Raw genomic sequence first — 12,731 nt, 5'->3', positions numbered from 1 at the left:
GTATTTTCCCTTCCTCAGTATATTAAGAGTATCTGTAAACTGGTCTTACTGGGATGCGGGTGACACTGTGGGTTAAACCACAGAGCCCAGGGCTTGCCGATCAGAAGGTCGGTGGTTCGAATCCCTGCGATGGGGTGAGCGCCCATTGCTCGCTCCCAGCTCCTGCCAACCTAGCAGTTCGAAAGCACATCAAAGTGCAAGTAGATAAAGAGGTACCACACTGGCGGGAAGGTAACCGGCGTTTCCATGCGCTGCTCTGGTTCGCCAGAAGCTGCTTAGTCATGCTGGCCACATGACAGAGCAGCTGTACGCCGGCTCCCGTGGCAAATAAAGCGAGATGAGCGCCGCAACCCCAGAGTCGGTCAGGACTGGACCTAATGGTCAGGGGTCCCTTTACCTTTACCTTAAACTGGTCTTAAAGAGAAAACCAACCCCAAGGCAGGGAGGAGCTGTAAAAATACTGTACCGTCAAACTAGAGTGGCACCATTTCATATTCTGGACTTGATTTGTGCCGCGTGTGCCAAGAACATTGGCTATCCCTGCCCTGCAAGGTTCTTTGCTATACACCAACTAGGCTAGATAAAGCCAAACAGGGAAAATAAATTATATTGCAAAGATATATCCTATCCTTTTTATGTATTCTGGAAAGGTTAAGCACAGTCTTCCTTAAATTGATGGTGTATTTCTTCTTTTTAATTATTTAGATGGAAACTACCTTTTCAGATGGTTATTGAATTATAAGCCTGAACTGAAGGATCTTATCAACCAGCAAAATGAAGAGGGTGCCACAGTTCTCCACATTGTAGCATCTCATTCAGTTGGCTATCCTATGAAAAGTAAGTTTGTGTGTAAGTGCATGTGTGTGTGTTTAAGTAACCTGGTTTTTGGACAATACACTATCTTGCTAGTTTAATTCTTGTTCTCCTATTCTTTTTACAGAAACCCTAGAAAGGGCTAACTCTGGCTAACATTGTGCTTTTAACAGAGACCGGCTTTTGTGTTGCTGCATTTTGAACAGAATACTCAGACTAGGAATCTGCTTTCCTTGAGACCATCTCTAGTGGACATATTCTCATAGAATTGTAGCATGATAGTTTCTGCAAGTTTTATTTTGCCCACGAGGTGGCAGTGGGAAAACAAGTGTCTGTTCCAGCATCAAGAGTAGGCTTCTAATTCAGTAACAGTGCAATCCTAGGTTGATCTACTCAGAAATAAGCTCCATTGAGTTCAGTGGGGCTTACTCCTAGGTAAGTGGGTTGGCAGTAGTAAGCATCATCGTGTTAATGGAAGAGATTTTCCCAGAGCCACTTGGGTGACCGAAAAGTTGGAATAACATGAGTAATAAATTCACTGCTGTCGCAGAAAGGGAATGAATAATGGGATAAAGACATGCTCAGGAAGGACTGTATTTAATTAATAGAACAATGGCTCTGGGCGTAGAAGGTCCCAGAATCAGTGGGGCCATCTAAACCTAGGAGTTCCATAAGATTGGAGCCACCATTGAAAAGCAATAATTTTGTGCTCCCAGTATTTTTGAAATAACGATTTGTATTGCTTTGCACTAGGGAGTGGGGGAAGCAGGTGTCTTGTTGGCTTCCTGTCTTGCAATCCTTTTTGAGATTGAAGGGGAGAAACTAAGCATCTATCTGTTCCATTTGAAAAATGCACCTATATTCCTCTTAAAAAAAAAAAAAAATTATCAGTCTAGTGGGCACCCAAAATGTGAATCCTCCACCATATATTTCGCAGCCCAAATTGGTGACCTGAGAACTTTTTGCAGTTTTTGTTATCCTCTTTTCCCTGTGTGACGGACCCGGCGTAGATGAATGAGTGGTGTGTTTTGATGTTTCTGGCAAGCATGGATTGCTGCAATCAGTTACTCATTGTTTGCTCTTTGGACCAGTTTCAGAACTGCTGCATACGAGCGCCACCCACTTCTCAGAGGTTCTTCCTTCCTGCAAGTGTCAAATCACAAAGCTGAACTCATGACGTGAAGCCTGTGGTGATTCAAGTCAAGAATATTGCAGACTCCTTTTATTTGTTTTGTATTTCAGATCTGATAGAAAACGTGGTGATGCTTCTGAACGCTGGGGTGGATCCAAAGATTTGTGATGCCCAGTCAAGGTCTGCTATGGATATCTTGAAAAAACACAAGAAGTTCAGGGTTATAGATATAATCAGCAAGCACAAGGAAAGATTTAATCTACACCAGGATGAGTCACCAGGTACTTCAGAGACAGGCCTGCTTGTTGAATTCAGTAATAACCCTCACTTGGCAAAAGTGTCCTCTTTGTTTTCTAGGTTGGGTCTCCCATCTGTTGTTGGACTACAACTCCCATCATTCATACCTAGCAGAACCAGTAGTCAGGGATGATGGGAACTGTAGTCCAAAAACAGCTGGAAACCCTGCTGTAGACATAACATTTAACCATTATTCAGGGACTGGACGTCATGATCATTCTTCTCCTCTCCATCTCTGTGTTAATTTCATCCATGTCCCGACTTCCCACCCCTAACCATGGTTTCCTGTTAGGTTTTTGCAAAGTGTTTTTGTCGCCAAAGCTTTGAAACTGGGCTTTGATACTGGAAACCCAAAGCTGCTACACTATGACAGCTATCAGTACCGGTGCAGAGCTGAGACAAGCCTACATAGGCCGAGGAGATTTGTGCAGTCCTTCAGGCTTGTGTGCCTGCTACTGTACTAATAATATCTCACCAGTTGAGCGACAGGGCTGCATGGCGACGTTGTTTTGGTTGATACATATAATTGTGTGTTGTTATGTGCTAGAGATGGAGCTTTCCCCTAAAGTTCTTTTGGGAAACTCTGGGGTTCCTCTGAAACTTTTCAGGTCATCTTCAGAAAAAAGATGCCAGACACTCTTCTCTGAAAGAATCTTGCTCACTCCTACAATTCACAACGGCTGAGAAGTGTTGGGGGTGTATTCTAGAGCAGGGATGGCCCTCCAGATTTTTCAAGACTCCCGTCATCGCTGAGCAGTGGCTGGGGCAGATTGGAGTCTAAAAACTTCTGGAGAGGGACATGTTCCTCAGTCCTATTCCAGGGTATGCTCTTTGGTTATGGGCCCAGTGCTGAGGTCCAACAACTATCTACAGTGGTACCTCGAGTTACAAATGCCTCAGGTTACAAACGCTTCAGGTTACAAACGCCGCTAACCTGGAAGAGTTACCTTGAGTAGAGAACTTTGCCCCAGGATGAGAACGGAAATCATGTGCCGGCGGTGCAGCAGCAGCAAGAGCAAAAGCACACCTCTAGTTAAGAACAGTTTCAGGTTAAGAATGGACCTCTGGAACGAATTAAGTTCACAACTAGAGGTACCACTGTATTTGTTGTTTAGTCGTGTCCAACTCTTCTTGACCCCATGGACCAGAGCACGCAGGGTACTCCTGTCTTCCACTGCCTCCCACAGTTTGGTCAAACTCAAGTTGGTAGTTTCAAGAACACTGTCCAACCATCTCGTCCCCTTTCGTCCCTTTCTCCTTGTGCCCTCAATCTTTCCCAACATCAGGGTCTTTTCCAGGGAGTCTTCTCTTCTCATGAGGTGGCCAAAGTATTGGAGCCTCAGCTTAACGATCTGTCCTTCCAGTGATCACTCAGGGCTGATTTCCTTAAGAATGGATAGGTCTGGTCTTCTTGCAGTCCATGGGACTCTCAAGAGTCTCCTCCAGCACCATAATTCAAAAGCGTCAATTCTTCGGCGATCAGCTTTCTTTATGGTCCAGCTCTCACTTCCATACATCACAGCTATCTATAGGCAATACAAAAGAGTTATGTGTCCAACAGAAAGAGTTATCCAAGAATGTTTCCTAGAATTTTCTACAGGATTTCCAAAACACATTACCTTGATGTGTTTCTGAAGAGAAAAACAACAACAGTCCCATGGCGTAGCAATTAAAAGATGTAACCCTTTTTAAACAGCATGATTTTATAAGCGTGATTATATGCATGAGGTATTGTCACAGCTGCCTCTTTCAAGATGGTTACAGCGGAAGGTTTTGGATGACGGGAAAATTTGAAAACCACTGGTCTTTGGGAAATATATGGCTATTGGAAGCAGAAATGTTGGGCCACTTTACTATTGATTTTTTCCTTCATATGCCCTTATCATGGATTGCAGATCCATGAGCTCTGTTCCCGTCGAAAAAGGAAAGAGAGAAAATGTCTCAGAAAGGTTTTCAATGTTGTTCCCCACAGAGCAGACTGAAAGCACAGGCCCTGCAGACAACGTTGCCTTGCTTCATGATGCTTTTGAGCAGTTTGTGAGGTTTTGTCGTTCGGAAAACAGAGTGCATAACATCGGTGTATTGAGGCATGAAAAAGTTCAGAGGCTTCTGAACCTGCTGAATTCAATAAGAGGTAAATATGTTTCATTCTCAGTGTCTGATATATGCCAGGGACATGTTTGAATCATTTCCAAAACACAAGGATGGCTTGGAAACCAAGTAAAATGTTTGCTATAAAGACCAATCCTCCACTGCTTAATATTTCTAGAACTTGAGCATTCATGTTGCTTCATCTAAATAGCCAATTTTGGCAGTTGTTCAAGTCTTGCTGCCCCTTGCACCCCGCTACTATATGTAGGAAATTAGCACACCGGGGGATATTTTACATAGGAGCAATTTGAAATACAATCCTCTGCTTGCTATCTACTTGAACGTTCTGAAGGCTGAATATTTACTAATCCATTTTAACTGCTTTGTTTTCCTGTCCTGATGTGCTCCATAAAACCCCAAACTGACAGCTGCATTCCTGATGCATGTCCACTTTCAGTCTTCAGAGGGATCAGCATATCAGATAGAAAGTCTTAATTGCAAAGCATTTATATTGTCCTCTAGGTGGCAAAAGTTGTTAAGTTGGATATTTTAATGTGCTGTGTAAACTGATTTTCTGTGAAAGGTAACCAACTGAGTCAAGGAACATAGAGAATTGGATTAACAAAAGAAAAGCACTTGTTGTCGGGGGGTGTAGCTCCTGCCTCACTTAGAAGCCTTTCAGTGCTTGCCAGAAAGTTTGATGTACCCTAGTGCTAGTTTGTGATCTACGGTTTGTAGCAAATAGGAGACACCAATGGAATCTTTCTGAGAAACAAAAGGGAAACAATGATGTATTTTCATTGCCTTCTTCCTGTCTTAAATAGAGAACTGAAACGTTACATTGGCAATTTTGCAGGTTTACGGGGAGTTCCGTTTTTTCATCCCTAGGTTTGTAGCTTTTTAAATAATGCACAGCTGTGTTAAGTGTTTTGAGGAGAGCAATCAGCGGCCATCTTTCTCTTGTGCTAAGCAGCGATTTGTATGTCAACGTATTCAGTTGGCATTTAAAAAAGATAGAAGTTGTGACTTGTTACGGATAGAGCAAAAGGCGAAAGTGTTTTGGATTTTTCTAGAACAATGAAGAGCCGCCTTAAATTTTCACTATGTCTAAATCAGATTAGAATTTCGAGTTTACATCCAGGCCTACTCAGAAGTAAGCCCCACTGGGTTTGATTAGGTTTGATTCAGTGAGTATCTAGAAGAGATACATATATCACCCCCCCCGGACTACTTTTCTGGAAAGCGGGTTAAAGTAATTTACAGTGGACTCTCAGGTTACCTGAAGGTAACGTAACTTTCGGGTTGCGAATGCGGCAAACCCGGAAGTGTATTCTTTAGGGTTTTGCAGCGCGTGCATGCGCAGAAGCGGCGCCTCTACTTGCGGATTTTTCGGGGTACGTACGAACCCCTGGAACGAATTACATTCGTATCCAGAGGGTCCACTGTACGTCTCTCTTTAATGTGCTCCACAAACACAGCACACAGCACATGCCAGCAGAAGCATAACATTTCTCAGACAGCTGGAGGGAAACTTCCATACAACTAGGAAAAAAGTGCGTAAAATACTACCTCTTTTAAGTGTTCTGAAAACTACATCAAAGGGAAGAAAAGGCATTTTAAAAGGCTAGGAAAAATAAGAAGGGAACAAATGAGAATGAAGGGACTTGGATGGAATGAAACCATGGGGTGCAATACACATGCAATAATCAAATCCGAAGTGCCAAGGAATTTGTTTTTTTAGTCAAGTGTATTTCAAAGATCTTGTAACTTTGCTGGGCATAATGGCAGCCTTATTTTGACTACTTTCAGAAATTCCTGAAGAAATAGTTTGTGACATTCCTCCTGCGTGCGCCAGCAGCTTCATAAAGCTGTTGCTGGAGAAGCAAAGGTGGCATGAAGTTATGCTGCTGCTGACCCGAAAAACCACAGGGAATATGACATTGGGAGACGGCCTTATTAAGAACTGCAATCTGTCGGACGTTGACATTGGCACTGTCTTGAAAAACATGGACAGGTCAGATGGGCGACGGCTGCATCTCGTGAGATGCTTGATCCAGAGGGGAGGTGAGTATTCACAGAAACCAGACTTTCTTTGAAGATCTGAATATCTCTTCGTTCTTGAGTTAAACTAATGCCAGTCTATCTCTTCTGCCTTTTTTTAAATAAAAAATACAGTCGTACCTTGGAAGTCAAACGGAGTCTGTTCAAGAAGTCCGTTCAACTTCCAAAGTATTTGAAAACCAAAGTGCAGCTTCAGATTGGCTGCAGGAAGCTCCTGCAGCCAATCGGAAGCCGTGGAACCCACATCGGACGTTCAACTTCCAAAAGAACGTTCGAAAACCGGAACAGTCACTTCCAGGTTTCGATCGTTCAGGAGCCAAAACGTTCGAGAACTAGGCTGTCTGAAACCCAAGGTAAGACTGTAACTACAAATAGCCTTTTGTGCCTGCTGAACTATGGCGTGGAAAAGCTGTGGTATTGTGTTGCATAATAAGATGGCGCTTTATGTGAGCAGAGGGTGACCAAGCAAAATTGGTGGCAGAGGCTTGGTGGTGTGGGATACAATCAAGCAATATTGAATTGTGACGCTATGAGCTGCTTTGGTACTGCTAGCTCAGTTGCAAGCTTGCTGTACCCATCCTTGGGTTTAACTTGATTGTAGATGGCTGCAGGAACATTAAGAAGCTAGGAATTACTGTGGTACAGAGCGCTAAGAACCCACAATGCCCCCATGGAAATAAACTTTGCTTTTGAGCTGTTTTGAGAAAGAAACAGAGAAACAGAACCCTTGTATAAAGGAGAATAAAGGGGAAAGGGCGGGGGGACCCAAAACTGTATATTTTGCAAAGTTGTTACAGTGGTATCTCAGGTTACATACGCTTCAGGTTACAGACTCCGCTAACCCAGAAATCGTGCTTCAGGTTAAGAACTTTGCTTCAGGATGAGAACAAAAACCGGGCTCCGGCGGCACAGCAGCAGCGGGAAGCCCCATTAGCTAAAGTGGTGCTTCAGGTTAAGTACAGACCTCCGGAACGAATTAAGTACTTAACCTGAGGTACCACTGTATTGTACTTCACCAGATCTTAACCTATTACAGTATTTGTAAGAGTGGATTCCAAACAGCATTGAATCTGGCCATGGCAAGTCTGCGTTTATATGAAAGTTGTTCATATGTTGCGAGTTTGTGTAAGTCTTCAATCCAATCGTAGAAGGGAGCCGCATTTTTATTAAGCCTGCCTTAAGCTTAAGAGAGAGGCTCCCATTATGCCTTCCTTACCTCTGTCCTGTTTATCATGGGGCTGCGCTTTGAAAGCTGCCCTTTCATCTCATTCTCCCCCTCCAACCTAAACACTAGTAGACAAAGGGCAGCTTGCATACAGTCACAGCGAAATCCTTGTTGTTAATCTCACAAGCTTCTGTGGATGCATTGTGCCTTTTCTAGAACTGTTGAAATTTAGCTGCTGTTTCGCCCAATCCCCGGTAGCATGCGCTTGTAATGTTGGTATTTGTAATATCATTTTCCAAAGCGTCACCTGAGGGGAGTAGAGCAAGCCATGAAAAACCACTTCAGAAATGTTTAAAGAGCAATGATTTTGAGCTGGCATGTGTTCTCCTGAGCTCGGGTGCAAATCCACACCATATATCCATGGCAGAAGGCGATACCCCTTTACATGCTGCGTTGTCCATTTATTTTGATAAGAAAGGTAAGGACTTTGACTTGGTATTTTTGTGGGTGGTGGTTTATTGAAATAGTTTATAACCTTCATCAACCATGTTGACGGCAGCTTCTCCTGCCATCCTCTCACCATTGCAAAGTCAGTGGCATGGTTTGCAAAACCACCAGGAAGGGGATGGGAATGTTCCATAGCTCAGTGTAGAGTCCATATTAATTTATTTATTATTCCAATTATATTCCACCTTTCATCCAGCCGGAAACCCAGCCAGATGGGCGGGTACAAATAATAAATTATTATTATTGTTGTTGTTCGAGGAGCTCCTGGAGGCATGAACAGTTCTCCCTGCCCATTTTTATCCTCACAATGACCCTGTGGAGACCCTGTGGGGACCCTGTGGAGAGCCAGTATGGTGTAGTGGTTAAGAGCAGTAGACTTGTAATCTGGGGAACCGGGTTTGCGTCTCCGCTCCTCCACATGCAGCTGCTGGGTGACCTTGGGCCAGTCACACTTCTTGAAGTCTCTCAGCCCCACTCACCTCACAGAGTGTTTGTTGTGGGGGAGGAAGGGAAAGGAGAATGTTAGCCGCTTTGAGACTCCTTCGGGTAGTGATAAAGCGGGATATCAAATCCAAACTCCAAACTCTGTGCAGGAGATTAAGCTGAGAGGCAGTGGCTGGCCCAAGGTCATCAGTGAGCTGTATGGCTGAGCCAAGGATCTGAACCCTGGTTTCCTAGGTCTTTGTCCTCTAACCACTGCCCCCCATGATTTCTGTTGGGAAGAATTGTGGGCAGCAAATCGTAAGAAGAATCTTTGCCAAAGAACCCAGAGAGTTTGCTGCCGGTTGAAATGGGCAACTTGGGGTTCCATGAACAAATGAAACCACCTACATCATGTGTAATATTCGTTAGTTCTTTCAAATATCAAAGAACACAGCGTGGCACTTTTTATTCTCCTTTCTGTCCTGTCTTAGAGAGCTACCTCATTTGGAAGCTTTACCTGAACAATTAAGTATAAGATTCAACAGAGCCGAGAGATTTAGTCAAGTTAATTAGGAACAAATGAACCATTGCATTGTATGGAGAATCTATATGCTGGTGATGACAGATGGGAGTAAAATGGGGACAACCTGTATGCAGAGTGCAGCTCTTGAAGCACCCTTTTTATTCTTCCACTCCCCATCCCCTTCCGAAAAGGAATAAATATTCCTTAAGGTGGGTCAAAAGGATTAAAAAGAAAAGTCACCTAACACTCCCTAGATCAAGAGATTGCAGAACTCTGAACTTGTTCCAAGGCGGTGGAGAATTCCTTCTACTTGGAATGAAATATCTGCCCTCCATAGGTTTCTCTCAGGCCAGTAAATTTTTATTGTTTCTGGTAGGCAGCATCTCATTAGAAGTAAGTTAACTTGAAGGATGGAAACAGAGATGGTTATGAACCACTTTGAGCATTGTACAGTATGGATAAAAGGGATCAACTTTAATGTAAAATATTACTGTGGCTTGTGCGAATGGAAATACAAAACTTAATTTTGTATATTTTTGTTTTTTCTCTCTCTCTAGACGAGAATGGCTTACATTTATTGAGTCACCTTCTAGAACTGTACGATTCAGATCCATCCAGATTTTCGTATCTTAGTCCCAATAGGCGAGACAAGAATGGGGACACAGTCATGCACATTATTTTTCAGAAAAACCTAACAAAGCCTGTTAAGAAAATGTTGGGCTTGCTTGCAAAGTTTGAAATTAACTTGAATTTAAAAAATAAATCTGGCAGAGATGTGCGTCACAGAATAAAAAAGACCGATCCGATGCTTATAGCTTGGAATGAAGCTGTGGCTGAGAACAAGAAGAGGTCCCGACATGACGCAGCAGGACATCAAACTAAAATACTGAAATCCACTTCGGCTTGCGGCAAGTCAGAGCCGCAAAATTCAACCCATTCTTCAGCTGCGCAGTCATCCAAAATGCTGCCTGAAGAACTGCCGTCAGACACAGAACGTAATCTATGTGAAGAGGAAGAGGCAGAAGTTGCTGGAGTTCAAAGCTCATCTTTCAGAGATACCAATAAGCCATTGACTCTGCGAGATTGCCTTGTACAAGCAATCATACAGTTAATCCAAAAACTCGCACTGAATGAAGTCTCAACAAAAGATAACTCAGTGCCATCCCAAGTACCAAAGCAGCCACCTTCCATGACTAGGATTGTAGATGGCAAGAGTGAATATCGGCAGGCGTGTGCCCATGAGGCTTATAATGCTTGCCCAGACCAAGATGAATTGGGGGAGAAGGCGCAGAATGAGCTTGAGGAGGCCAAAGCAGAAGAGGAAGAAGATGCCGAAGTCAATAGACAGCTTCAGGAAATTGAGATGTGCCCTCAGGACTTTGATAATATGACATGGGAAATTGAATGCACCTCTGAGGTGCTTAAGAAATTAGGAGACAAAAGCTTCCCTCACCGTATGAAGAAGAAAGTAGTATTGGCAATTCAGCAGCTAGGAAACGGTGAATGGACTCAAGGTTTACAAAAGAGGCTGAAACATTTGAAAGGTGACATTCGGCTCTACGAGGCGAAGTTGGACAAAGGGGCCAGGCTGCTTTGGGAGCTTGCCATAGACTTTTCTCCTCGCTGTAGCGAGGCTGCGGAAAAGATAATAGAGAATGAGAATTCCACACATCCCACAGAAAAAACTGGGAGGGTTTACACAGAAATCATCAGGATATGGGACATTGTGCTTGATCACTGCAAACTCAACCGAGCCATTGACCGCGCTATCGACCGTGCTGTTGATCTTGCTGCTGACCGTGCCGCTGTTGACCTTGCTGTTGAAAAGATATGTAAAGCATACAATCGTGGGCTGTCCTGTATTTTGAGGAAAAAGCTTAAAGGTATCAACGCAACTCCGATTTCTTCTAACTTGAATATACAAAAGCGCATTCCTCGCATATATGTTGAAGATACTAAGCCAGAAAAGTTAAAAGATCATGTCCTGCCTGAATACTTTCCCCCAGCTAGTGCGGTGGAAACGGAATACAACATAATGAAATTTCACAGTTTCAGTACTAACATGGCACTTAATATCATCAGTGACATGACCACTGCTGTTGAATACCCCTTCAGAGTGGGCGAGTTGGAATACGCAGTCATTGACTTGAACCCCAGACCGTTGGAGCCAATCATCTTAATTGGACGGAGCGGAACTGGGAAGACTACTTGTTGCTTGTACAGGCTTTGGAAAAAGTTTTATTCTTACTGGGAGAAAGCAGAGTTGGCAGGAGGTCCCTTGCTAGTCAGACAGATGTGGCACAGATTGAAATTTAATATGCATTTTGAAAACAGCACTGAGGAGGAAGATAGTGAAAAGCAAGATGGCAGCAACCCCACTGATTCATCTGAACTGGAAACTTCTCTAAGTACAGATGAGCAAGAGCTGGATGAAGATGAACAGGGTTCAAATCTAGGAGACCCAGAAATGAATTTACGGTATGACTCTGATGAGGAACATGCTGAAGAAGAAACTGACAAACTGGAACACTTGCATCAGATCTTTGTTACCAAAAACCATGTTCTGTGCCAAGAAGTTCAGAGGAACTTCATAGAGCTTAGCAAGTCTTCAAAGGCAACTAGTCATTTCAAGCCCCTTGAACCAAATGTTCACCGACTTCAGGATGTTAAAGACGAAAACTTTCCTCTCTTCCTCACATCCAGACAATTGCTGCTCCTCCTTGATGCCTCTATGCCTGAACCATTTTTTCTGAGAAATGAAGACGGAAGTCTTAAGCGCACCATTGCTGGATGGTCTACTAAAGAAGATCTCGCCATCTCAAATTGGCAGGAGGAAGAGGAAGACGTTGACGTAGATTATGATGAGGATGAAAAGGTTGCAGAAGTCCATATTAGAGAGAGTGATCCTCGAGTCTTTGTGACTTATGGTATATTTGCGAATGAAATCTGGCCCAAAATGGTAAAAGGCAAATGTCCCTACAACCCAGCCTTAGTTTGGAAAGAAATAAAATCTTTCTTGAAAGGGTCTTTTGAGGCTTTAAGCAGCCACCAAGGCATACTTACAGAAGAGGAATACAAAAAACTAGGACGGAAGAGGTCCCCAAACTTCAAAGAAGACCGTAGTGAAATTTATCAGCTCTTCAGCCTTTACCAACAAATAAGATCACAAGGAAATTATTTTGATGAAGAAGATGTCTTGCACAAATTGTCTCAAAGACTCTTAAAGCTCAGTGATCTACCATGGTGCATCCATGAGCTTTATGGGGACGAAATTCAGGATTTCACCCAGGCAGAGCTAGCATTGTTAATGAAATGCATTGATGACCCGAATGCGATGTTCCTGACTGGCGACACAGCACAGAGCATTATGCAAGGAGTTGCTTTTCGTTTCAGTGACTTGAAATCACTTTTCCACTATGCCAGCAAAAACTCTGCTGACAAGAAACAGAGTATTGTTAGAAAACCAAAAAGGATATACCAGCTTTATCAGAACTACAGGTCTCATTCAGGTATCAAAATCTTAAATCTATATACATACATTACATGGGGTGGGCTTAGGAGACAGAGGTTTAAAAGAGAGGATAGCTGTACTCCATTAAGCTAAAGTTCCTTTAAAGTATTCAGGTTGAACAACCTAGAACAGTGGTTCCCAATTGGTGGTCTGTGGACCCCAAGGGGTTTGTGTAAGCCACCCAGAGGGTCTGTGACACCATTCACAT

The 12,731-nt window shown here is 43.3% G+C and overlaps 1 protein-coding gene across 1 annotated transcript in view; it reads left to right on the top strand.

The window, feature by feature from the left end:
- Positions 1-12,731, top strand: part of TRANK1 (tetratricopeptide repeat and ankyrin repeat containing 1) — a 46,818-nt gene that overhangs the window by 18,584 nt on the left and 15,503 nt on the right. Inside the window, exons 8-13 of the mRNA XM_080975692.1 lie at positions 706-837; positions 2,056-2,226; positions 4,215-4,376; positions 6,143-6,397; positions 7,861-8,037; positions 9,570-12,521. Of these exons, the coding sequence (XP_080831818.1) occupies positions 706-837; positions 2,056-2,226; positions 4,215-4,376; positions 6,143-6,397; positions 7,861-8,037; positions 9,570-12,521 (3,849 nt within the window). The remainder of the gene's footprint in view (positions 1-705; positions 838-2,055; positions 2,227-4,214; positions 4,377-6,142; positions 6,398-7,860; positions 8,038-9,569; positions 12,522-12,731) is intronic.

The sequence above is a fragment of the Podarcis pityusensis genome (genome assembly GCF_964106645.2).
Source record: "Podarcis pityusensis genome assembly, chromosome: 12".
NCBI lineage: Eukaryota > Metazoa > Chordata > Lepidosauria > Squamata > Lacertidae > Podarcis > Podarcis pityusensis.
This window is presented reverse-complemented; position numbering and strand designations above follow the sequence as displayed.